We start from the raw sequence: 27088 nt of genomic DNA, 5'->3' as shown, positions 1-27088 counted from the left end.
GCTGCGTTTAGTATCAGTACAAGTATGAAACCTGTTTTCCTGCATCAGAATCAGAAGAATCATTAGCGACTGAACATGATACTTTTGACTTGAGAGTAATTAGACACACGTGAAGAGGCCGGAGTGAAAGCATCGCCAAACACCAGTGCACAGTTCCTCCCATATAATCTTTATTCACAGAAAAAAGCAAATAAACAGAAAGACACAGGTTTGCAAACGAAGTTAAGACCAAACCACTGACGGATGAGATGGCCACGTGTCAGATCGTCGTTCCTTTAAAAACGTATATTATTTATTCATTACTGATTAAATTCATGTGGGGGAATGGAAAGTCTGTTCTCCAGTGTACAGTAGACCACGGCCGAGTGTATTCCCAACATCGCACACGCTGCTCCTCGTCATTTGTGAATGGAAATGAGGCTGTACGCAGTAGTTGTAGAAGAAGTTCACTTTCTAAACAGCTTGTACCGTATTTTCCGGACTATAAGTCGCACCTTTTTTCATAGTATAGTACTTATATACTTATACTCCGGAGAGACTTATATGTGATATTATTTGTTATTTTCACACTTGCAACCGCATTTCACACTCCAGTGTGACTTATATATATTTTTTTCTTCTCTATTATGCAATTTTTTGGCTGGTGCGACTTAAAGTCCGGTGCGACTTATAGTCCGGAAAATACGGTAGTTAAAACCGCGGTGGAGGACAGCAAACGACGCTAAATGAGCTGTTAAACCGTCAAATAACATGTTTTGACCTGGTTTGAGGTTTATCTGTAATTACTACGGCCGAGTGGCATGAAAAAAGCACTTTTAACGTATTCTGTGGCAGCATTTTTATATTATTTAACGTTTTTCACAGAGACACATTCTCCCTTCCTTCTTTCCTTCAACAGTTTCTTTTTATCCTTCTGTTGGTGAAGTCAACACGTTTTGAAAAGCCCTCAGAGACTCCTGCTGCGGGGATTCTGTGCTCTACAAAAATAATTGGATTTGATTTTGAAACGTAGGACCACAGACGACGTGACGAGGTGCATCAATCAAACTTTTGCATTTTGATGAGCCACCGCACTTTTTCTAAGGCTTGGAACATTCATTTAGGTCTGCATCACATCAGAAAGATTGTTATGGCAGAATATTTCCAACTTTACTGTAAAAAGTTAGCAGGAAGCCTCTAATTTGGACAGCCTGCTTCAAGCTAAATATTTAATACTTTTAGTTTGAGGACTCGGGAACACTATACAACGAGGTTCAACCATTTCCTGTTAATTATCTCTTCCTCGTCGTTATATTGCGTCCGACATCTTTTAAAAATTGCATAGAAATGTGTATTTAAATATAACAATTGATGCGAATAAATTGTGACTTTAAAAACATATTTTCGAGGCAGCATTAATCATCTTTAAATGCTGACGGAATAAGCCGCTCGCTGCTTAGAACTACTGAATACAGCCCCATTTGCACCAATCTCACCTTTCGTCCAGCAAACGCTCCGTGTGCAGGTCTCACACGGAATATCAACACGCAAATATATTTATATACATACACGAATGAAGAGAAATGACAACGTTTTGAGTTTAAGATCGCACTTCTCAGCCACTGCTTTTGGCCAACGTGTGGAGGTAAAAAGAAATCCAACGTTTCCTTTCAGTTGCTCTCCCAAATCCACAAAAAAGAAACAAAAAAAAAACCCTCAGTAAAAGAGATGCATTGTGGAGAAGTTCATCTGTTCACAAAGTCCCACGGTTTCCAATTAAACACAATGTCCAGTAACACGTCAGTAACGAACAGGCAAACCAGGAGCAAAAAAAACAAAAAACCTCAGAAATACCACAAATCCTTTTACGAGCACGGACCCAAAATGACGTCAAAAAACTCCTCGACGTGACGTGAAGTGAAGCGCGTTGGTTTGTAGACTGTATAAAAAGATGGATCGTGTCGTTTAGGAGATAGTTTTCAGAAGATAAAGAAATCGGGAAGAAAATGCGGCTCCGGCTCGTTTGTTTGTCATCGTTTATCGCCGAAAAAACGCGCACAATTTAAACGTTGGGTCATTTTTTGATATGGAGTGTCGTGTTTTACAGAGCGGGTGGCGGTCTGAAGCGTTTGATTTGGTGGCGCTTTGTGTGAAACGTTTGAGAAGCAAAATGTTGTTGAATAGAAACAACACCTTGAATATCGGGCGACGTCAGAACAGAAGCCGTCAGCAGTCAACTTTGAAATAACTTAATACATAAAGATTTACACACATTTAAAGATTGTGTCAGTCAGTATTTTTCCGTTCTAAATTGCACATGTAACGTTGACGCGGGGCCCACGAGTATTCCTGTTCGACGACACACGTTTTCAAGTAAAAAACGGTGGTGTAACGTGCCGTTTTGACGCACTCCCACACCTCGAATCCTCGCACGCAAGAAAAGGTTTAGAATATCATTTATGTATTAAAATAGAAGTCGTGGTAAAAAAATAATTTGAATATTATTTTACTCTGTCTTTTTACATTATTGCTCTAGTAATGCGTACAAGACAAAACCTTCTAACATTTGGAGCGTGCGTTTCCCCACAAACCTGTTCAAGTGCAGCTTCTGTCGCTCTTCTGGAACTAACCAAACTAGACCAAGTGCCAATTTAATCCAGTTAGTTGGATCGTTTTGGGTTGAAAGTTGCAGCTAGATCTCGCATAGAATATATGTAGTATCTAAAGTGACAATGTTTATTATATGAAACATTTTGTGCGCGGCTTGACTTTTCAAAAACACATAATTTTCATTTGAATTTCATTTAAAGGACAAATATTCTGCATTATTTGAGTGGTTATTGGCCTTGAAACTTGCTCTTAAGTGTCTTTACTTTGGAATCTCATGTTTAGAACAAAAAAATTAATAAAAAAATAACTGTCGCTCTGGCTTACTTTTGGCTCCATCTACTGGCTGCAGAGGGGATTACACAGGAGAGAGAAACGCTAGCTTCCCTGTGACATGCTAATGCAGACACACAGTTGTAATTATCGTTATCTGTTTTTGAAGAGGGAACAATGTCAGAACATGGTTAACGGCAAAAAAAAGTCAAGTTTGCACAATGCTTGTCCTTTAATGTTTTGCCCAAGATTATTCGGTTAATCCACAATCGTGATTATTCACAATATAATCGTATAAACTAAAAAAAAAACAATAATCGTGATCATTTTAGAAGCCATTTCAGTTCAATCTATACTCGAAAAAAGTAAAAGTAAGAGAGATAATCAAGTATTTTACAGTTGTTTGGCGTTTGTGTCAATAACCGTGAATAATCATGACACTTTATATCGTGAGATCTTTATAAGTAGTCGGCCCAAAACGGGGGGGATTTTTGCATAATAAGTCACTTTTAACACGACGGCTGCTTATGGCAAACTGACGGCGACAAATGATCCATGTTTTTATACAGTCTGAGGTGCGCGCTGTGCTTTGGAGCGGTGCATAGGTGCGAGATGGTCCTGGGACGACGAGGCCTGTGGCTGCGAGAGGAAACACGGTCCAGAGAGAAGAGCGGAAGAGGGAGGGCAGCCCTGAGCACTTCAACAGTCAAACCCCCAAACACATGGGGGCGCTATGGCAACAGTCCAATGAGAGCATGTTCTCTTAATAATAATAATAATAATAATAATAACATTGGCAGTATTCATGTATTTAAAAATGAGAGGAGAGTTAAAAGCGTAGAAAGACCGCGGTGAACTTTGGCGGTCGGAGCGAGACGGCGTCACCGAAGTTCCCGTCGCCGCGTCGCACTTTAAAAAATGATAGCATTTTTTTAAAACGAAAAAAAAGATTGCGTTGTTGGCTCAGTACTATTGGAGGTTAGAGGTTACAAAGTGTGGGGGGAGCTTGGCAATTTGCAGACAGTCCGAAAACTAAGCGTCGCCAGTTCGGTCCGCGGTTAGTTTGCTACTGGCGTCTACCGTGACGTGATGTTGATTCCCAGTTAAAAAAAAACGTTGAACTGGCGACGCCGACTCGTTAAAACCTCTTCGAAACTAACGACACGCTTTCAAAGAACCTCGGAGAGAAAGGGGGGGGGGGGGAAATATATATTACCACAGAAGAATAGATCCACAAAAAAACATTGGGTGCTCCTTCTCGAAGACGTAGAGGTTTCGGCTCTGAATGTCCCGTGTGCAGTGGAGAGAGGAGGAAAAGGAGGGCGGCGATGGGCCGATGGCGTCAGTTGTAAGCTCCGGACCCCCGGACAGAGTCTCGAGATATATATATATATACATACACGAGATAGTGCCCATCTGCAGGAATTCAAATAAAACTCGCTCTGACGTCTAATAAAATCTGTACACGTTAAAGTCTTTACGATTCGTCCAAAGGGGACATTCTCCATTTTTTTTTTCTCTTTTAAACTGTATATTTATTAAACTTTATCTTTAATTTAGATGCTCTGAGTCCCGTGGGGTGTAAATGCGTGTGGATCGATGAAAAGAATAACAATTGTCGACGTTAGCGGCGGGGGGGAGTTTGCTAGCAGCACTTTTTCTTTCGTTTACTGTTTCGGGTGAGTCGCACCACGTCGTTCTGTTGCTGCTGCTGCTGTCGGGCGAGCACGTCCTTCTTGGCTTTGAGCACCAGCTCCGTGATGCAGTTGAACATCTGCGGGCCACATCCAGACACAGGGGGATTACTACTTACATCGACATCAAACATCAAACGTTATTCATCAGCAACGAGTCGGTGGGATCGCTCGTTTTTTCGCCCAGGAGCGGTCGACGGGCGGAAAGGTTTCGAAAGTGAATGTTAGAACGTGTCGAACACTTTCCCCACCACTATTAATTATTCATTTGTAAGACTTTTTAAAACTATTTGACGTTTTAGCATCGACACTAAGGGTTTTATAATGTATAGTCTCTACGAATGGGACATTGTCTTAACAGGTTTCAAAAATGTAGCACCGATCTGCAGGGAAATATACTGTAGAGCGCCAACTAAGGGTTTATTGTGCGACATTGACAAAAAGGATTGTCCTGATAACGATACTCGGCGGCAGTACTTTATAAATTTTAAAAAAGAAATGTTTATCTATATTGTAGAAATCAATAATCTAAGTGCGGCGGATCCGTAAACCAAGTAATAAAATAACTGCGGCCTAAAGGGGAAATGTCTATAACAAATAAGAAAAGTGCAGAAACATCACTTTTTTCATTTCAATTTTGTTTTAGCATAAATTCAAAACATCATTTCAATATATTGTTTACCCCTCATTTTGCTAGTTGTAATCTAGTGAATATTGTTTTGGCTGTTTGATTGATTAGTGGTTTAAATGTCTAATTTGAAATCATGGATACGCACATGGATTTAACAATTTATCAAGTGTCCTGCACATTTTCTACACCAAAGGAAAAAGCAAAACCATCACCAGTTCCAAATTCTAAGAACCAGATAGTGGCACGGACATTATTCACCACATTTTATACCAAAATCTTTTCACTAAAACGTCTGATTTGAAAACATTTGAGGGAAGTTTGCAGTGGCATCTTTTCCAACAAAAAGGTTGAAAAACACCAATTTAAATCGCAAACGGCCCATAAACACACACTCTTTTAAACCAAATTTGACTCATATAAAGCTAAATATTGCCACTGGAGGACAGCTTGATCGAGCAGACAAAGTACATTTTCCATCAGACACAACAAAACGTTCATGCTTCACGTGTCATTTTGATGTGATTCTCGCTCCGTCTGAGTCATAAAACCTCTTCTCACGACGCGTGGCACGAGTTATTAGTCTGAATTTGAGAACACGGAACACGCCTACCTCTTCTACGTTGATGTTTTCTTTCGCGCTGGTCTCAAACAGGTTGATGCTCATCTGCTCGGCGAACTTCTGCGCGTCCGTCGTCTCCACCACTTTTGAGTTCGGGTCGTCGTTTTTGTTCCCCACTGCGGACAGACAACACCGTGATGGTCAGACTGAAGTAAGTTTTGAATACACAGTGGAGTGAATGAAAAGGACACGCCGCCTTCGTGAATAATCTAACTTTATTGTAGAAGATAAAAGTAGAGAGGAGAGATCCTTTAGCCTACATGGAATCATCTTAAAACTCTGCTGGAAAGAAGTGCACACAAACGTGGTTCAAAGGCTTGAGAATCTCCTTTTAAAACAGTGAGAGTCAGGAGCCCAACTCGCCTAATATTCGGCACACGTCGTCACAGTTCTGGTTTATTTCGTGAAGCCATCGTTTGACGTTGACGAAGGACTCGGCGCTGGTGACGTCGTAGACCACTATGACCCCGTGTGTGCCCCGGTAATATCTGAAAACACAGCAGAGGGAGACATGAGTCAGACGTGTGTCCGACAGTGGTGAAAATATAAGTCTTTATTTCATTATTTGGACAGAAAGTCCTTCAGAGCAGGGAGACAGGTTTGAAAATCTTTACAGCCTTATAACCTTTATTACCTTTATCTTTACAGCCTCTACTACCTTTACAGCCTCTACTACCTTTACAGCCTTATAACCTTTATTAGCTTTACAGCCTTATAACCTTTATTACCTTTACAGCCTTATAACCTTTATTACCTTTACAGCCTTATAACCTTTATTACCTTTACAGCCTTATAACCTTTATTACCTTTACAGCCTTATAACCTTTATTACCTTTACAGCCTTATAACCTTTATTACCTTTACAGCCTTATAACCTTTATTACCTTTACAGCCTTATAACCTTTATTACCTTTACAGCCTTATAACCTTTACAGCCTCTACTACCTTTACAGCCTCTACTACCTTTACAGCCTCTACTACCTTTACAGCCTCTACTACCTTTACAGCCTCTACTACCTTTACAGCCTCTACTACCTTTACAGCCTCTACTACCTTTACAGCCTCTACTACCTTTACAGCCTCTACTACCTTTACAGCCTCTACTACCTTTACAGCCTCTACTACCTTTACAGCCTCTACTACCTTTACAGCCTCTACTACCTTTACAGCCTCTACTACCTTTACAGCCTCTACTACCTTTATAACCTTTACCTTTATAACCTTTACCGTGGACAATTCCTGGACAAATGAGGGATTGCACTGACAAGCCAATGGTTCACCAAAATATCAACTGCTGCCAATATCCACATTTTCACTGATTGACTTTGATAGTTTGGAAAAGATACTTAATCAGCAGCACTTCATGAATACTTTTTCACATTATGTAAACCGGGCCCAGACCAGACCCGTCCCTGCAGCCGTCCTCAGCCCCAACCAAAACAAGTGACTTTTGTTCATTTTTGCTGTGTGTCTAATAGACAACATCCTGCAGCGACACTAAATACACACACCAATAATAGGACTTTAGGTCATGAAATGTCACGACAATAAGGTAAATTCCTCCTTGTCTGTGCAGAGGGGCCGGACCGGTCCCAGTTCTGACCCGCTCACAGTGAGCTCTTTCAGGCCCTAATGAGGGACCACGGCACTGACTCAGTCATGACTGAGCACTGAGTCAAGACTCGTGCTCCCTCAGACCCAAACCACTGCCTGGGCCCCAGTATTGTACTACAGGACTAAATACTGGGCCCCAGTATTGTACTACAGGACTAAATACTGGGCCCCAGTATTGTACTACAGGACTAAATACTGGGCCCCAGTATTGTACTACAGGACTAAATACTGGGCCCCAGTATTGTACTACAGGACTAAATACTGGGCCCCAGTATTGTACTACAGGACTAAATACTGGGCCCCAGTATTGTACTACAGGACTAAATACTGGGCCCAGTATTGTACTACAGGACTAAATACTGGGCCCCAGTATTGTACTACAGGACTAAATACTGGGCCCCAGTATTGTACTACAGGACTAAATACTGGGCCCCAGTATTGTACTACAGATCAATTCAATGTATTCTTTAGGCAAAGTTGTGCATATGGACCTAACGCGGTGATATACTGACATAATTAAAAGTGCACAAGATGCATTTTCTGGTGCAGGTTCCAAAACCGTCTTTTCCCTATAAAATATGTTATTGTTTCACCCGGAATGTTCCGCAGTAACAACTATGAGTCAAGCAGGTGGTAGAACCTTCACCAATTAACCTCCATTGTTCCCCAGTGCCATGAAGGATGGGTCCAATGCAGAGAACTCATTTCCCTCCGGGGACAATAAACTGTGCCTCCTCTATTAACTTATCAACCTTCAAGTCTCTGCAACAATAATATAAAAAAAAAAAATGATTCATCTGGTCCTTTTGAGCAGAACTGAGGGCAGATGTGAACAGACTCACAGCAGTACCTTCCTGATCATTTGGAATAAAGCACTTTGGTCATTTAGCTCGTCTGTTTCACCATGAAGCTTCTTCTTGCGTAAACTCACGTGGAGGTGATTGTTCGGAAGCGCTCCTGCCCCGCCGTGTCCCAGATCTGCAGCTTGACCTTCTCCCCGTTGATCTCCACAGTCCGGATCTTAAAGTCCACCCCGATCGTTGTGATGTAGCTACCTGCAAAACACACACGCAGAGGACGGAGTCAGGACAAACATGGCGGCCAGGACTAAAAATATCTGCACAAGGAGCAGCGCTCACCTGAAAATGTGTTGTCTGCAAATCGCAAGAGGAGACTGCTCTTTCCCACTCCTGAAAGACAAACACAGCAGGACATGGACCATTAAGAAAACATGAGAATTCATAGTGTTTTGCTTTCTCAGGCTTCAGAATACGTAATACAAAAGCAAATGTTTGTTTTCAGGGCTTTAATTGTAGACGTGTGGACTTACAAAGAGATTTTAGACCTTGAAAAAGTGTATGTATTATGTATTCATTATGTATTTGGCAATGTTATTTAACCACACAAAAGAAAGAAGCAGGACGGCAATTGTAATGATTAAAAAGTAGGATTATTTCTGTTCAAAGTGCATAGTTGTAACGTATTAAAGGTTTAACTAATATAAGAACTCCATGAAGATCAGAACATAATATATTAGTATTGAATTGACTGAGAAACTATCGATTATTTTAGTAATCGATTTTTTTTTCAATTAATCAGGTAATCTGTTAATTTTTTTGTACATTATTAAACTATTAAAAAAAAATATTAAATCATCTTTAAAATAAACGTTATAGTTTATAGTGATCAACAAATATTGAGATTCTGCTTAAAATAACAAAAAAATGTCTTAATTTCTCATGTGTTTGTTGCCAAAACAGCAACATTGCACGTCACCAGTCCAAACTGCTCTGTTCAGTTCAGTTTGTATATAAAGAATATATAGAAAAGGACTAATTAACTTGTCACCAGACTGTATGTAAACAGTTACAGTAGCCTTTAAATGAATAACTTTTTTATAAAACTTTATGCTGAGTGAGACCAGTGATGCCTGGTGTATTGAGCCCGAACTCAAGACTTTCTGTTTCATAATCGCGCTCGTCCGTGCAGTTTCCATGGATGTATTGGCTGTTTCAAAGCACAGCAGAGGAGAGAGCGGCATATTTGAAACTTATGAGTGTGACTGGGAAGCAGAGTTTTGGTGTGTGAAAGAGTCCACAATGACGGGGCGAAGACGCAGAGGCTAAAGTGAATGGCACACGGAGCTAATGCTGCAAAATGACTGCATTAAAGCTCAAAACACCGTGCTCTTTCACACAACAAAACACACTTGTGAGTTTAAAACACGCTGCTCTCTCCTTTGTTGTGCTTTAGTCGCTGCAGGTCCGAGCGGAACAAGCTCCGTGTGAAACGAAAAATAATCAAAGCTTTTTTGTAATCAAATTACTCAATTTACTCGAGTAATTGTTGCAGCCCTAAATATGACATGTATCAATATTTATTTATTTGGATCAAATTATGAAGGAAATGGAAGGTAAAAAATGTTTATTAAAACATGATATATTGAACAATAGGGACAAAAGGATGGGACTAAATAAGCTCCTACTTCCACCCACTTCTTTTCGAACATGTATTAATTTATACAGTATATTATGTGTTATGAAGTCATAATGTTACTGGTTTACTTTAGAGAACTTATCTTATTCATTTTGTTCTAAATGATAGATGACCAACGGAATATTTTGTACGTCATGGAAATAAACAAATCTGATTGGACAGTTTTGTTTGGGTTTGGCTCGAGATGTGACAGAGGGTGTGGCGACCAGACACACTCTTTGTAAAGCATTGGAGAAGGATGTATACAGGATCCCAGGCAAACACTTTTACCACTATCACTTTCACTCTAAAAAACAACATTTAAAATGCGTTTAACAATCCGGAATATAAACATATCCGGAATATAATCTCGTTGGTTGCACTGAAACGGGGCAAAGGATCATGGTTGATGTGAAAAGAGTAAACAAAACTTGTCTAGGCACAGGCTAAGAAGAGTAAAAATCATATCAATTAAATTTCTATTGCAAATGTCGAGGTAGTAGGAGAATTTCGGGAGTCAAACGGGTTCTCTGCGGCCCTCATCACTGATAAAATGGGTGACAAGTGCAAGTGTGACAAGGGAAGCTATACAATTTGTGCCCATTTCGCTGCAATAACAGGGATAGTATAGCAGTGTTGGGAGCGCTGTACTGAGTTTTGAATGCAGTTTTTAAATCAAACAGTGCCTCGAGCTGTATTTCACATTGAACTATTTCTATAACTTCAGTAACTTTAGACGGAGGACTCTTGAGACTTTTTGGGGACTTGATGAAACTATATCTGGGGTTTTCATACAGAACAAAACAAGGCGCGGGAGGAGCAGGAGTGGGATGCGATCGCCGTCACTGCGTCATCGTGTTACAGAAGTAAAAACAGTGGCAAGGCAGTCAGTGGCTCGAGACGTGGGTGGGTCACATTCAAACTCTCTCCACCTTTTGTATCATTGTCAGCTCTGGTTTGATTGGTGCCGACATAAAGCTTTCCACTCCTTTGTTGAATTTAACAATAATCTTCAAAGCGCCATGTCATTTTATGAAAGAGTTTTTAGATTTTATTTTTTTTCCACCAGGCTTTTGAGGCGAAACATCCATTCAGGTCGAAAAGGATTTAAAAACGGCAATAGTCATGACATCTCTATTTTTGACAATCTATTCTTAGACTGTCTTTTGAAAAATGTCGGTGTTTTATGTTGTAAAGAAGAGCCCACTAGAAAGATAGTAAACAAAAAGGCAGCAGTAGAAATAAATGAGTCATCTAAAACAAGTCACTAAAGACTTTTTCTCAAGTGTAGTCAAGATTTTGAGTCTATTTCTTAAAAACGAAGGCTATTGTTGATTTAAATGCTGGCATTAATCATAAGACTAACCCAAAAATAGTTTTAAATGCCTGTTTCTATTTTAAACCACATATAATTTGTGTTTGCCTTATAAATCAATATAAAATCCTGTGTTTTTAGATTGTTCCTTTGTGTTGTGAGTCATTTGCATTTACTACAAAGCATTGACAAGTTGCACAGTTAAAGATCCCATTCATTGTGCGTTGGAGACAGAACTTTGAACCACAAGTCAGGCAGTTTGTTTCTCCGTGCTTTTTACAGTCTACTCCTCAGACAGTGGTGGTCCCAGGCTCGTTCTGAGGGACAGTGGCCCCCAGTGTGACAGGCACCAAAGGCCAGCTGTGCCAGAGAAGAGCCGTCAATGAAAGTATACATCGCAATTATCAATGTACACTGGAGCCGGAGCAGTTCTGATTTAGATGTGCTACACAAAACCATGACCATGCTTTATGTAGGACCAGAAATATGCTTATAATGCAAAGAAAATGTCCAGCCCCCCAGTTATGATCAGATATGAAAGAGTGAATTAGACATTGTTCAGTTTGCATTGGCTGAATTAGGAGCACTGATTTAATTAACTGCTTATGGAACAGCTCTCTCTATTCAAGCGTAAATATGCCTATAAAATACTGGTCTTTAAGACAAAAAGAAATCTGAATTAACTTGACAACAGTGTACAAGCCTGTCAGCAGTGCAACATCCCTCTGCTTTCCTGCAGCCAACATGAGCATGCTAACAAGCTAAATAATACAAATCCAGTATAACCTAAACAGTTACTACAATGTACTCTTGCTGAGGGCCAAATACGTTTTTGTACATGCAATTAGCATCCAGGTAGACATGAGCTGACACTCACTGCTGATATGACTCCCACTTCTGTGGTTAGATGAGAGTCAAGTCAAGAGTTGCCAGATCAGAATCTCAGTTTCAGGCACAGCAGCAAGAACATTTGGGACAGTGGACATTTTTTATTATGGACTGATTGAATGTTTTTGGTTTGCTCCTGTGGTGTTATTAAAGGAGAATACTCTGTACAAATCACACCCACAAGCTCCTGTCCAAAATGCCCCAAACTGGCAACACGGCTCAATAGATGTTAGCATTATGGTAGCATAACTTTCAGTTAGCCTTAGCAGGCTAACGGACACACAAACAGCAGATAAAAAAAGACAATCTTAAAAGTCATAGCAGTTGAGTTCACAATGCATTGTCAGTTTTGAATGTGTCATAACCGGGCTGGAGGTAAGCGGGTAAAGAGAATGCGGGGGCCGTAGATCTGAGGCGATATCCGGCCTGAGACGTGCCCAGCCCGGGCGACACCTCCGCCCTCTCCCGCAGCGCAGATGGCGCATTTGCATCGGATCTAAAACATGGTTGTGCTGAAATCTGACATCAGATTGTTACATTTATGGAACTGTGCAGAAACCCCAGGAGCCAGCGCTGTGCTCATCCCCGCAGTCGCGTACAATCACGCCGCGGCCCACTTCCCGTCACGCATCCCCGGCCTCGCTTACCGCTGTCACCGATGATGAGCAGTTTGAAGAGGTAATCGTAGTCTCTGGCCATTGCCGCCGGTAGCTGGTGGTGGCTCACGCCCGCCTTGTGCCGCTTGTTTGTCCGCCTTGGCTCCAATCACACGGTCGGTCTATAGTTCTCAACGCAAACCCCGAGGTCCCCCAGTGTTCAAGCAGACGAGCGCACCGACGTCGGACGTGGAAGCCCCCCGGACCGGCGGCGTTTATGTCGGGTTTCGCGGCGTCAGCGGTCCTCTGTGTGCGCTGCAAACAGCCGGAAACTCCGCTTCCTTCTGCTTCTGTGGAACTGCACCCAACTGTGACCCGCTCTCACTGCGCAGACTCCGGCCGCAGCGCACCGGCCTGACGCGCTGACTGACGCTGTGACCGGGGCTGACTGACGGTACATGAGCTCCACATGACTGCAAGTGCTCTTAGTAAAACTGTTTCATTCATTATAGAGATGCACACATGATGGGGGATTTGCATGATAAAGAGGACAGTATGGGGGTTCAAGATTCACACAATTGCATTCGTTTCCTGCCCTCATCTCATATCAACATCACATGTCTAATTGAAATAAATTCTGATATTTAGGGTATCAGATTTATAGCAATGGTCCATAAATTAACTATTTAGACGAAGCCTTTATGCTTTGTTTATTTTAATATGTTCCAAAGAAGTCTAAAGTTTTATTTGTATTCATGTAATGTATGATAAATAAAATGTAAATGGCAATAACAAATTGTGTTTGTTTCGAGATGCATTTTTCAACAAGTACGTATTTCACACACTCTGAAAATCACCTTTTTTATTTTACAACCATTTATTTTGCTGATAAGAACATGTTCTTATAGAGGTTGTTTCAGCCCAAACAGATCTCACCACATCCCTAGGAACGTCAGCAGAAGTAAAATACAGAACTGAGCTCAGCTGATGTTGTATTATGACCATAAATTCACTCAATTTGGTAAAATAAAAGACAAAAGATTGGCCTTGTGATTTTCATAGCACAAGCTACCTTGTGTAGGGGTAAAACAAAACAATTCTTAGTAAAAATGAACGTAAAGGCCGATAAAATAATGGTTTAAAGTGACACAAAAAGGTAAATTCAAAAACATTGGCAAATTCATGTGGGCTTTTGAAGGTAGATGTTTGGTTGTCCTCGTACAGCGAAGATTTGTCAGTGGAGCTGTTTTGATTGAAGCCGATAGTCGTTATAGTCCATCACGTTAAAAGAGTGTCGTCAATCTCTTCATTGGAGTCTGGTAGGCTGGAGATTTTCTTCAAAGATCGACGATGGCACTCAGACAACAGGTCGTTACTCGCGGAGTCCAGGATAGCAGTGATAGTCTGATGGTAAAATGAAAAAAAAAAAAGGTTATTATTTGGAAGATGAAAGGTGGTTCAAATAACAATCATGAAGGACCAAAAACAAAGTGAAAAAAGTGTTTGGTTAATTGTGTGTGTGTGTTCTAGCGCTGCAACAATTAATCGACTGTTACTAGACAACTATAAAAATGTGTCATCATATTTTTATAACCACAATTGTTATCTGGACTCTAAAACACACATGGAAATACCGGTACCTCTTAAAATAAAGACAGTGGCATTATTAAATGTCAAAAAATAACAATTGCAGAGTTTATTCAATATCTTGAAGCCTCCAGTCACAATATTTCAATCTTTTATTTGGTTAATATGTGTTCAGTGTAAATTTATTTTTTTTACAACTGCTAAAACCGTCAGTTGTAGGCCTCCTATGATGCCAAAATGTAAACTTTTTTCTATTAGGTCTGCTCACCTTTTATGCAAAATGTCCAAGTTACAGCAAACAAGCCCCCAAAAGGATTCATTTCTGGTTATTTAATAAGCCGCTGTGGATATCAGGGTCACTCTTACCTGCATAGTTTCGTCCCCTTGTCTTAACCGTAGCAGATTGACAATCGTGTGTTCACTTTGGGCTCGGACTGTGGTGTTTTTGTCCTTTGTGTTGTCGAGCAGAGTCTTGATCAGAGGTTTCATGAGTGCCGCATCCATGGCAGGTGTGGCTGGGTCCTTGAACACCCACCACAGCGCTCGCTCTGCCACCAGCCGGATGTCACTGGACTGGTTCTGAAGACACTGAGGCAACAAACACAAAGAGGCACAAACTAATTAAAGTCACCTAAAAACAACTTACTGCAAAAAAAGACATGGCGCATATGACAGGGGATTACAATAAGGGAGGGACGAGACACGACGCATTAGTGATCATTTATAATTTAAAAAAAAGTATAAATCAAGATTTAATTAACTTTCTTTTGAGACCAAGTATTTTATTAGATTGTAGATCACAGATTTAAACAGGCTTTATATAGATAGTCGGCATTCAGGGGAACGCCCACTAACTGATCTGATTAACTGAAAAGCAATCCATTCATTTTAATGTAGAAGATCTGCTGTCCCACAACTACCAGAGCAAATGCTGACTTTAGTGTACATTTATTGCGCCAAATACAGACACAAAGACATGAAGAATAAACTGGTCGAACGGCTCAATTTTGTAGTTATTCAAGAATGCTAACGTTTGCTGCGGGCTAAATGCTACCGCAATGCTAGCACCGCCTGTTGTATTTAACATCTACAGAACAATCGGTTTACTCTTCTAAGTTGATGTCAGGTCAACAACATCTGTTAAGACACACAATCTGCCAGGAAACCTATCAGAGTGAAAAAATTGCACTAACACTAAAATGGTGCATTTTGTTACCACCAAACCTGTATCCACGTAACCTTTCTAGACCGATCACAATATAGCAACATGCTGAAGACTACATGACCATCTTATGGTGCTTTGACAGTAAAAAGAAAGTGTTCTAGTTTGATTGACCCTACGGCTTTAGCGGGTTCCACACCGCCGCGGCCGAAGCGTCCAGTTTACATTCAAAGTCTATGGTAAACGCGCGTCGAGCACATAGTGCGTTATCCGCGGAGCGATTTCTTCGTTTTTGCGGCGCGATTGGTGCGTTTTTTTACGCTCTTGACGCTTTGAGCGCGCGTATGAGCCGGCCGAGGCGAAGAAAGCGGCTTACGCGACGCGTTCAGATATGTTGAGGTCTCTGGCAGCTGAAGCGTAGCAGCCGCCGCAGCCGCCAATCAGAGCTGACGCTCCAGTGAGTACATACGTACGTGTATTACCCCTCGCATTTCCGGTATTCCCTGTGGAATTCCCCAAGAAGCGCCACTTTTTCCTTGCTCGTCAACAATGGTAGACGAACGATTGATTGTGGCCGTTTGTGGGAGAAAGGAGCTGTACGATGTATTCACGGTGGAATACAGAGACGGAAACAAACCAAAAACGCGAAAACAACACTCTCGATATCCGCCATTTTACACAATGAAAGGCCACACCGTCAACAACTCCACTGCTCATGCGTCAACACCTCTACTGCGCATGTGCGCAGAGAGCGCGCCATACGCGCGCCTGTGTACAGTGGCCGGGGCGTCGATAGCGCGCGTCCGGTGTGTAAACCTTTCAAATGTACACGCGCTCAAATTCTGCGTCGGGCGCGATTAGGCCGCGGCGGTCTGTACGTAGCTTTTACCTTGACAAACTGTGTAATGATTCTTTGTGAGATGCTGTTGCCGCCCTCGCATCGAAGCTGGTGTCGGACGAGGAACCCCAGAGCCCGGATACCACTGGTCGCTATCGGGATCTGAAATATAAGTATTTTTTAAAATCAGAAATTGTTTATTCATTTTTGTCATTTTGATTTAAAAATATTATAAAAAGAGTTTTTGTATTTGCTTTCGAGTCTGCATCGACCAGATTACAATTATGACTACGATCTTTTCTTTTTTATAGTCAACTAGTCCAACACAAAATAACAGTCATCACAAGAATAACAAATACTTGAAATAGTTTATGTTCAGCAATAAAAAAAATGTTTTCCTTTTGAATAGACTACTATAGTACTAGAGTACTACTGTAAAATAAGAAACCAATCAATAGTTAAGATGCTGTATAAATATGAAATAATAGATTTAAAGTTAATTGGTGAATGTTTCCTCACCCGGTCTGCAGTCGCATTGGCCAAAATGGTTTCGGTCACAACTTCACCGTACTCTTTTGCACACAGTTTTTCTGGCGCAGATTTGACAGCGATGGCCAGGGCCATGCTTCGCCCGTGACGCACCATCCAGTCCACACCAGACACATCCGCTGGAAAAGAGAACACAAGTTCAATTAATATATAATATTACATGATGATGAATGAATATCAATGTGGCAATACTCAAAGTGCCATGCAACTCAAAGCAATTTCCACTAAATATGAATCAAACTTTGCCAACGCTCTAATAAATTAGAAAAATGTAGAAATATAATGTGTCATGTGTTAACACAGCAGTAGTAAGGGTGACGTTACTGGATAAAATACTGACCTAATACGTGCTGAGTTAACACCATTTTCAGCTCGTCGTCTGATAGGAAGGCACATAACTCGCCCACACAGCCGGCGGAGGCCATTCGAGTGGCATCCTACAACAGAAACGTCACCAGTCAGACACATGATTTACATAAAACCACATCCTCTGCAAGACTTCAGCTCACCACAAAGGAAGCTACTTCAAAAAACAACTGATCTTTATGAGAAAGTGTATAACATCGGGCTATTAGTGTTACTACAATCAAAAGAAAATGGAATAGTAATTGTTGACAAGTTTAGCTACAAACTCAGTTCAAAAGATTGGGATGCAGAATTGTACAATTGTAAATATTTTGAAACCATTTAATGAATGTGTTTTTGTAGCACATGTAAAAGCAAAAATGAGTACCCGTATTTTCCAGACTATAAGTCGCACCTTTTTTCATAGTTTTGGCCAGGGTACGACTTATACTTATATTTATACTTTTATACTTACACTCCGGAGCGACTTATATGTGATATTATTTGTTATTTTCACACTTGCAACCTTATTTCATACTGCAGTGAAACTTATGTTTTTTTCTTCTCTAGTATACATTTTATGGACAACTATACTCCGATGCGACTTATAGTCCGGAAAATACGGTAGTTATTATTTTGTAAATCAACTCAGTTTAGTGACATGAAGATTGTGGACAAGTGGACATATAAGTTCATTAGACTTTAAGTTGTATTTAAAACTATACATCGCTCTGTCGAAGAATTTAAAAGACAGTGGGTTCCCAGGATGGACTTTGTGCTCAGAGTCGCCGGCTGCTCGTGTCGTACCTCATCGTGCCCCAGCATTCCCAGTAATACGGTGGTGATGTTCTTGCGTATGGCTGGGTCCACCTTTGAACCGGCCCCTTGGATGACAAATCTTAAAGCTTGAAGCATGGTCTCCCTGAGAACACAGCAAAGCCAAGAGTTCATTTGAGTAATAATCATCATTGTACAGACTGGATGCAGAACGCTTATCATTTACATCATTTTTAAATCTTTGACAAAGTTTGAGAAGCATTGTTTTGTTCCCATTTATTCCGTTTGGTCCCTACAGGAACACAAAGCCCTACAATGCAATAGTGCTGCAGACCTCATTTAGTACTTTAAAGGATTTGTATTCATATCAGAAAAGAAAACTAATGTAGCAGGTTTTATTGAGATTTGAGAGTGAATTGTGTTTTATCAGCCTTTTTACTAATAAAGTACAGTAGTAGTTGCTGTTTGTATAAATATTTGTAATTGAGTTCCTGTTGTCTCGTGGTCTTGTCTTTAGTTGAATAAACGATACACGGTGTCTTAAGTCGACCTTCAATGCAAAATCCTAAATTATTTACCCTTCAACCGTCAGTTTTCAATTTCCCCACCATCCCTACCCTACTTGCTTAACAAAAACAGAGCTAAAATTAGGGATGCGTACCGCTACGACGGACCGGATCTGGACTTTTCGGTTCAGGTCCAAAAAAAACGAAACCCCGGTGATTCGATTCTGAACTCATATAAAATATAGCACTGACATACTATATTCTTTTTGTTCTAGAATCTAGACTATCTTAAACCTTCCATTGATCGCGAAATTTGCGCTGGAAAAGACGTAAACATTGACATGTGCCGCTGTCAATGGCGCACACAGACCCTAATTAGTGACGCACGCGTCTTCCGGGCAGAAGTTGAAGTCGGCGAAATAAGTTTAAAGATGCAAGAGACGGGAGCGCCTCGTACGTGTCGAGCTGCAGAACCGTGTATCCACATGAACTCTGTTATTTTACACTGTGACTTAATTATTTACACTGGTGTGCTCTTGTTGAGTTGAGTCTTAGCTTGTAGCTTGTGATTTGTAAGTTGTAACTTCTGTTAAAAAAACAGTGAATAAACCAGAGTTGAGTTTATTTCAATCTGCAGTTAAGCCTTGTGTTTGATAGTCGTCCTTGTTCAAGTGTCTTCAACTTAATTTAGCGAAGTAGCTTGTGTTACACTGTTGTAACATTATGCAAATATGGCATGGTGTAGGTCCGGACCTAATGAGTCCGGACCTGAACCTAAACCTCTGGATTCGAATCCGGACTTGAACCTGAACGCGGGTTTAGGTATGCATCCCTAGCTAAAATACTAAAATAAATGAGCAATCCTAATCAAAACTGGTCATTTTTAGCATTTCTTGTCCAAGTCTCACGTCATAGTCTCCTGTAACCATGTACAGTATGTCTGTTTGTCCTTGTTGTGGCCTGATGCTGTACCTGACTCCGGCGTCCTCAGCGTTGCGAATGGCTGCGAGCTGCTCGGTGAACAGGGGGTCGACTTTGCTGTGGATGGAGACGAGCTGTCCCAGGGCCTCTGCTGCCCGGAGTCTCACCGCGCGGCTCGTGTCCTGGAGGGCCTTCAGGAAAGTGGTCTGGAGCTGCGGCAGGAAGGGCTTCAGCGCTATTCCCACCTGAAACGCACGCAGGCATCGAGGAAGGTTACAGCCACATGTATGTTGAAGATATTTATATAAAATGAATGATTTTGTAAAGAATTTTGTATTGTAATCAGCCAGGGCACTGTATTATATTTGTGATATCAATAGGTGACACTTGCACCTTAACTTCGGGGTTGGCAGTTGGATTTCTGATGATTACATTTCATACTGCAGCGGTCTCCTCAGGCAAGACATATTCCTTGCCTTACCCGAGTTAGTAAAGTAATTTTGGAAGTTAGTGATGGAAAATTGCAATACATATATTGCAATACATATATATATATATATACATACATACCGCCTCCAGCAAAGGAACAATCTTCAAAGGCCTTGGACCCATCTGTGACAAGCCCAACAACATCCCTGTCATCGCCCCTGCCTTCACACCAGCCCTGGGTTCCCCCTGCAACATCTACTCCCACTAAAGATTCATCATTCTCCTTCTCATCTCCACTCTCACCCATGGGCCTTCCCAGCCATTTTGAAAGTCTGTTCAAATCAGGCATTAAGATGGCTCCACTCACGCCCAATATAGCAAGGGCTATGCCGACTACACCAACAAAAGCCCCACCACCCATCCCCCCTCGCCTCTTACCTGGTCCCAAACTCTCCTTGGCTACAAAAGCCCCACCACCCATCCAACCTCGCCTTTCACCTGGTATCTCCCATAGCTAGGATGCACTGGGTCTCAGCGTTGCCGGGACTTATTGTCACATTAAAAATCAAACCAACCCGGGGCCCTATGTAAAAAGAGCCCCCCCTAGTGCTATTTCTGTAGCCACATCATCACACAGATGGAAAAACAAAATGCGAGTCAGGCCCAATCTGAGAAATGTGATTCATATTCCCTGTGAAAAGATAAAGCCCAGTCTCACTGAAACTAGTCTGAAACTTGCTGTGCTAAATGTCAGATCCTTATGTAACAAATCTCTCTTAATTAATAATTTTATTTCTTCTTATAATCTTGATTTTATGTTTTTAACTGAAACATGGCTTGACAAAAACACAGGAAATGTAGTTCTGATAGAATCTGCTCCACCCAACTAAGTTTGAATCTGAAACACGAGAAAACAAAAAAGGGGGTGGAGTCTGTGCTGTCTTTAGAGATGAAATAATTACCCGCAGGTTGTCTTTTGGGGTGTTTTCATCATTTGAGTATGTATCCTTTAAAATGGAGCTAAAACGGTCTCCATCCATTCTCTTCATTGTTTTATACAAGCCTCCCCAGCACTGCCAAAGTTTTATTGATGATTTTACTGAGATGCTTTCAGTCATATGCACAGACTTTGATGGTTTGGTCATTACAGGTGATTTCAACGTGCATGTTGATAATATTTGTGACAGAAACGCTAAAGAGCTTGATGCTGTCCTTGAAACCTTCAGTCTTACTCAGCATGTGAGAGGCCCCACCCACAGCAAAGGACACACTCTAGATCTCATAATTACAAAGGGGGTAAATATTTCAAATGTTAATGTGATCGATGTTGCTCTGTCTGATCATTTCTGTGTCTTCTTTGACCTGTCTGTTTCTCCCAAACCTCCGGTTGGTCCTGCAGTTGTTCAGAGGAGACACATAAGTGATGGCACAGGTGCACTGTTTATGGAAATGATAAACTTCGAAAATGTCTCATGTTCTAATGTAAATGATTTGTTGAACTCTGTTACATCTAGTGTTTTGAATGTTCTGGACACCATCGCCCCTATAAAGGCTAAAATGGTTAAAAATAAGCAGAAGGCGCCGTGGAGAAATGATGATTCGGTCAGGGCACAGAAAAGGGAGTGCCGCAGGGCCGAACGGAAATGGCGCAAGTCAAAGCTCCAGGTTCAAAAAGAGATTTACAAAGAAAAGCTGAACATGTACAACCTAATCTTATGTAGAACTAGGGAAAGATATTTTTCTGAAATAATTGGAAGCTGCAGTAACAACTCGCGTGTCCTGTTTGCCACAGTAAACAGATTAACAAACCCTCCAGCTCAGCTGCCGTTAGAACTCATTTCCACATCCAAGTGTAATGAGTTTGCATTATTCTTTAATGACAAAGTTCAGGGCATTAAAAATGCTATAAATCCCACAATGCAAAAAATTACCCTAAAACCACCAAGACACTTAGAGCTAACTCACTTTGCACCAGTAACTGACAAAACTGTCCATGAGATCATCACCAGTCTGAGTTCATCTACATGCTGCCTTGATGTGTTACCCACCAAATTTCTAAAGTCTGTGCTGAACAGTTTGTTAGCACCATTCACTCACATAGTTAACATGTCGCTTCAATCTGGAACATTCCCAATGTCTTTGAAAACTGCGGTCATAAAGCCTCTCCTAAAGAAGAGCAGTCTTGATGCCGCAGTACTGAGTCATTACCGGCCCATCTCTAATCTGCCATTTTGGGGCAAAGTCCTTGAAAAGGTTGTTTACCAACAGCTCACAGATTTCCTCTTAATAAACAACTCATTTGATGTTTTTCAGTCAGGTTTTAGACCTCATCACAGCACTGAGACTGCTCTTGTCAAGGTGACAAATGACATCCGCCTGAACACTGACACGGGCAAAGCCTCAGTCTTAATTCTGTTAGATCTGAGTGCTGCTTTTGACACTGTCAATCATGGGATCCTCTTACAGAGACTAGAGGACTGGGTGGGCATCACTGGCACTGCCCTAAACTGGTTAAGGTCCTATCTGGAAGACAGGAAGTACTTTGTTGAAATTGGTAGCTGTGTCTCAGACCACATGACCCTGACCTGTGGAGTGCCCCAAGGGTCAGTCCTGGGTCCCCTTCTGTTCAACCTCTACATGCTGCCGTTGGGTCAGTTGATACGCAGTGAAAATGTGTCCTATCACAATTATGCAGACGACACTCAGATCTATGTTTCACTATCGGCAGGTGACTATGGACCAGTAGATTCACTCTGTCACTGCATCCAACAGATCAGTTTGTGGATGCAAAACAACTTTCTCCAGCTGAACTCAGACAAGACTGAAATAATCGTTTTTGGCCCACAGAAACAAAGAGAAAGTGTTAGCGGTCACCTCCAGAGTCTCGCTCTAAAACCTACAAACCAAATTAGAAATCTGGGGGTAATAATGGACTCAGACTTGAACTTTAATAGCCACGTCAAATCAATAACATCAGCAGCTTTTTACCATCTAAAAAACATTGCCAAAATCAAAAATATATAGTGTCAAAACCAGATTTAGAGAGACTTATCCACGCGTTTGTCTCCAGTAGATTAGACTACTGTAACGGCCTGCTCACTGGTCTCTCCAAACGAGCTGTAAAACAGCTGCAGTACATCCAGAACGCTGCTGCTCGGGTCCTGACTAGAACCAGGAAGTATGATCACATTAGTCCTGTTCTCAGGTCTCTGCACTGGCTCCCTGTGGCTCAGAGAATAGACTTTAAAGCAGCTCTGCTTGTGTACAAGTCTCTCCATGGCCTAGCACCAAAGTACATCTTGGATATGTTAGTGCCATATGAACCATCTCGGACTCTGAGGACCTCAGGGACCGGCCTCTTGCTGGTGCCCAGAGTCAGGACAAAACATGGGGAATCTGCGTTTCAGTTTTATGCAGCTAAAATCTGGAACAGTCTTCCTGAAGATGTGAGACAGGCTTCTACTCTGACAATGTTCAAATCTAAGCTAAAAACAGTTTTGTTTAGCTGCGCATATGACTGAAGGGATTTTTTCTTTGCACTCTTCTCTTTTGTTTGTGATTTTATTAGTTTAGAAAATCAGTTGGATTGATAATTTTTAATTTAGTTAATTTTATTGTAGTTAATTTTTATCGTTGCACTCTTCTCTTTTGTTTGTGATTTTATTAGTTTAGAAAATCAGTAGGATTGATAATTTTTAATTTAGTTAATTTTATTGTATTTCTGTAATTTCTTTGTGATTTGAATGCATTTTTCCTGCTGTGTGAAGCACTTTGAATTGCCTTGTGTATGAAATGTGCTCTACAAATAAACTTGCCTTGCCTTGCCTGCCTTACATAATCTACAGTTATTTGCTTTTGGATAATAGGGCTTGATTTAGAAAAAGATCTGATGGTTTGAAAGACTCTAGTCCGATTTGTGCAAAAACTCGGTGAATACTTTGATCTCTTTTGTGTCTTGAAACAGACCTTGGCCAGCAGCAGAGTGAGTGTCTCCAGCAGAGCCGTCTTGACAGTCCAGGCAAATCGATCTCCTAAAATCCTGATGAGAGGTCCGGTGATGTTGACCACTGAGGGGCGCAGAGCTTCTGGGGAGGTCAGTTTGATGACCCCTCCCAGTGCTTTGGCCGCCTCCTCTTTCTGCTCCGGGCTGCCGGTCAGGACACCCTCCCTCAGCACGGGCAGGATACAGGTCACGCCCTGAGGCACAGAGAAGACGAAAGAAGAGTCAATATTTGGTCAATAATATAAGACTCATTACTTAATTATTTAAAAGACATAATGCGTTAATCCTTTTACTATTGGGACCTTTTGGTATACAGTATACCAATACATTTGCATAACTTAATGTATAGATTTCAGCATTTCAGATTTGAAGAGAGCAATTGAAGTCAATTCAATTTATGTTTGACTCCCTCTGCCAGCCACTGTTTTTCATTTAATGGATTAAAGACAATAAGTCAATATAAAATTGTAACGCACTAAATTGTCAATTCATACACATTGCATACTTACAAATAGAAAGAGAGTTTAACAACACTTATAACCTGTCTTCAATGACAAGCTGACCTAACATTTAGGCCGATCTGTTTCATTTGTCCAACACAAGCTCTCAGTGGATTAGAGTACCGGTATATAGTATTATAGTGGATAATTCACTGTGGAGCTCTCCCTTTGCAAATAGAGGCGTGTCACTCTTGCAGCATGTTTCATTTGACTGACTCACAAAATGATTATTAAACACAAGAGCTCTTTCAGCGTGAAAACACACCGGGGGTCAAATTAATCGATGGATCAATTATGAGGAAATAGATGCCATCCCTGTTTTATAGACCGAGTAAATTGGTATATTTGTAATCACTAACCTTCTTGGGCAGGCAGAATCCAGGCAGGTGGTGGCCCTTCACATCTGCAGCGGCTGATCTAATGTCTCTGTGAAGATCATCGATCAGAGACAACTGGCTACTCGCGTCCAATTTCTATAGAAGCCGCATCGAAACGTTATCAAGTTAATGTCACTGAATGTGTGAAAGGACAAACTGAGTCCAGAAAACTCTACCTTAGTGATAGAGTTGATGGCATCCCAGCTCTGAGTCAGGATCTCTGGGTTGGTGTCATTCAGAAGTCTGATGAACCCTGAGAGGAGGGTTCTGACATGAGCGCTGTAGTCCACGCGGGTGCGGGCGAAGTATGCGTTCAGTATTGTGACCGCGGCCTGTCTCAGTCCAGGGTCTGGACCACGGGTCGCCTCCAGGAGGTCATCTATAATAATCCTCTGTCCCACCTCATCCTCCACTGACAGGATCACAGTCTGGGCACTGACCAGCTCCTACGGAAAAGCAGGGACATGTCAATAAATCTCAAATACGAATGTGCATCTAGGCAACTGGCAGTTTTCAATGTTCTGCAATGACGCTTTTGATTTTGTGTCAGTAAGGTCACTTTCGTAAGAAGTCAAACCAAACACACCAGAGTCAATTTGAAGGAGGTTGTAGTCTAAAATATTTATCTTACTTGGGCTTCTTCCTCGGTCCCCAGTTTTTCTTTGAGCGAGGAGAGCAGTGCCGGCAGGATGACCCCTAGATGGCGTGTCAGAGCATCTCCCGCGACAGCAGACAGGAAGGCCAGCACTCGTGTGTTTACGGGAGGGGCTGTCAGCTAAAATCAACAGCAAATATTGGAACAATTCTGCAAAAGCAACAATAATGTGAAAACCACAGACTTACTTTTGGGACCAGATAAGGCAGGACAGACCGGCTCTTCACAGCCATAACCTGCTTCAGTCCATCCAGGGCAAAGTCTGCCGTCTCTTCATCATCCTAAAAAGATATAACGGAAGTAAGTAGCATTAGCAAACTGGCAGCCTTTGAAAACAAACAGACAACTTAGTCATTATCCTAATATTTTTTCAAAATGATTGTTATATTATGAGTTGACACAATTACACACAAGCTTTGAGTCAACAAATCTTAAGAACCACATAACATAAAAGCAAACAGATGAATAACTAATGTACATGCAGGTCAAATACAGATGAAACATGGGCTATTTTTATTTATGTATCCAGTGAAATACCAGTTGTTTGAGCAGCATGGGCAGGATGTCGTCCAGAGCCTGGTGGCCGATGGTTGCGTGCAGCTGCTCAAAGGTTTTGGCTGCGGCCTCTCTGACCTCTTCCAGGGGGTCACACAGAGCCTTCCTCACAGTCGGGACCAGGGACTCTGAGAACACCAGCACCTGCAACAGACACGGCAACAAATGGGCTGGTGAAGTTTAGGTGACCGGCCTTTTGTGTTGATCGAATTGAAATAGATGTCGGACAAGTTGAAAAGTGGCAGCAGGTCAGTTTATATGATGTTTATTGGGTATTGTTCTTGAAATACACGCGTGACTTACCGCGTCTTTGCTGGTGGACTTCATGATTTCGCTGAGGCCGATGCACACTCCCTGCCTCTCGTCGCTTTTGTCCGAGCGCAGTCCGTCCTCCAAAATGGGGATAATCTCTGGAAGAATCTTTTCCCCTAGTTTCCTCACAAGATCTCCAAGGGTCCGGGCAGCAATCTGAAACAATACAGATTTCTCAAATAAATCGTTTCATGGTTCAAGTTTCAATCAACATGGATATTGGCGAGCTTTTAAAAAATGTAAAAGGGCCAAATCAGTGTGCCTTTCAATCATAGTTAAATTAAATCTACCGTAGTTTGTCTAGAGAAGTTGTGGTGACTTAAATGTTTGAATAAGAATGTATTTACCGTTCTTTTGTCTGGGCAGGTGGAGGCCAGGAAACCCAGCAGGAGAGTGAAGAGCGTGGGGAGGATTTCTCGCAGGGTCCTGGGAGTGTTAGAGACCACAATTTTCCAAACGTGGAGTGATGCCTGTCGCACCACCAGCTGCGTGTCGGACCGCCCCATGTAGAGACCAGAGAGGACCCGATTACGCCGCTCCGCCCCCAGAGCACCGATGATGGCCTGGAGGGAGAAGGACACGGATTAAGAGCAGTAAGAGCAGCAGTCTCATTTTGTCACAATGTGCTGCTTTTACAAATCTATGGGGGAAAAATAAATATATTTACAAAATTAAAGTTTGGTTCCCCAGCTTTGAAAACTAACGCGGCCTAGACATTGGCACATACTTTGTTGGATGCTGCAGTTCCAAAGTTGTCGTCCTCAGAGGCCGTTTCTGTGGTCATTTTTCCTGTGACTCCAGAAATATGGAACAGGAGATCACCCAGAAGTTGCACCGAGCTGAACCTGCAAAAGACATGACATGGCACACAAATGACTTTT

The 27088-nt window shown here is 41.6% G+C and overlaps 2 protein-coding genes across 3 annotated transcripts in view; both read right to left on the bottom strand.

The window, feature by feature from the left end:
- Nucleotides 1-4307: 4307 nt before the first annotated feature.
- Nucleotides 4308-13079, bottom strand: rab35b (RAB35, member RAS oncogene family b). Of its 2 annotated transcripts, XM_072433020.1 has the most exons (6): nt 12743-13074; nt 8557-8607; nt 8349-8472; nt 6167-6291; nt 5795-5919; nt 4308-4633 (listed from the first exon to the last, which is right to left on the bottom strand). In XM_072433020.1, exons 1-6 carry the CDS (start codon nt 12792-12794, stop codon nt 4505-4507), a joined length of 606 nt encoding a protein of 201 aa, XP_072289121.1. In that variant the 5' UTR covers nt 12795-13074; the 3' UTR covers nt 4308-4504. The 2 variants fall into 2 exon arrangements, with proteins under 2 accessions (XP_072289121.1, XP_072289122.1); XM_072433021.1 differs by lacking the exon at nt 5795-5919 and having other exon boundaries at nt 12743-13079.
- A 462-nt stretch (nt 13080-13541) lies between these two features.
- gcn1 (GCN1 activator of EIF2AK4) overlaps nt 13542-27088 on the bottom strand; it is a 31126-nt gene continuing 17579 nt past the window's right edge. The window contains exons 42-57 of the mRNA XM_072433497.1: nt 26935-27052; nt 26555-26770; nt 26199-26363; nt 25878-26039; nt 25529-25621; nt 25317-25460; nt 24862-25131; nt 24668-24781; nt 23772-24002; nt 19428-19621; nt 17980-18094; nt 17168-17264; nt 16798-16946; nt 16330-16440; nt 14645-14866; nt 13542-14095 (exon numbers count right to left, since the gene is read on the bottom strand). Coding sequence (XP_072289598.1) covers nt 13970-14095; nt 14645-14866; nt 16330-16440; nt 16798-16946; nt 17168-17264; nt 17980-18094; nt 19428-19621; nt 23772-24002; nt 24668-24781; nt 24862-25131; nt 25317-25460; nt 25529-25621; nt 25878-26039; nt 26199-26363; nt 26555-26770; nt 26935-27052 — 2527 coding nt within the window. The 3' untranslated portion in view covers nt 13542-13969. The remainder of the gene's footprint in view (nt 14096-14644; nt 14867-16329; nt 16441-16797; nt 16947-17167; nt 17265-17979; nt 18095-19427; nt 19622-23771; nt 24003-24667; nt 24782-24861; nt 25132-25316; nt 25461-25528; nt 25622-25877; nt 26040-26198; nt 26364-26554; nt 26771-26934; nt 27053-27088) is intronic.

This window comes from Eucyclogobius newberryi, unplaced genomic scaffold (assembly GCF_026437365.1).
Source record: "Eucyclogobius newberryi isolate DKJ021-1_F unplaced genomic scaffold, fEucNew1.0.hap1 SCAF_6, whole genome shotgun sequence".
Taxonomy (NCBI): Eukaryota; Metazoa; Chordata; class Actinopteri; order Gobiiformes; family Gobiidae; genus Eucyclogobius; species Eucyclogobius newberryi.
Note: the sequence above shows the minus strand (reverse complement) of the source record. Positions and strands in the feature narration are given on the sequence as shown.

Bases quoted from the DNA above. Each gene is read 5' to 3' on its own strand.
- rab35b (XM_072433020.1), bottom strand. From the start codon at position 12,794: ATGGCCAGAGACTACGATTACCTCTTCAAACTGCTCATCATCGGTGAC. The intron at 6,292-8,348 runs GTGAGTTTACGC...CTGTGTTTTCAG, and splicing joins TTCCGAACAATCACCTCCAC to ATATTACCGGGGCACACACG. The intron at 5,920-6,166 runs GCGAGTTGGGCT...GTCTGTCCGCAG, and splicing joins CGACGTGTGCCGAATATTAG to TGGGGAACAAAAACGACGAC.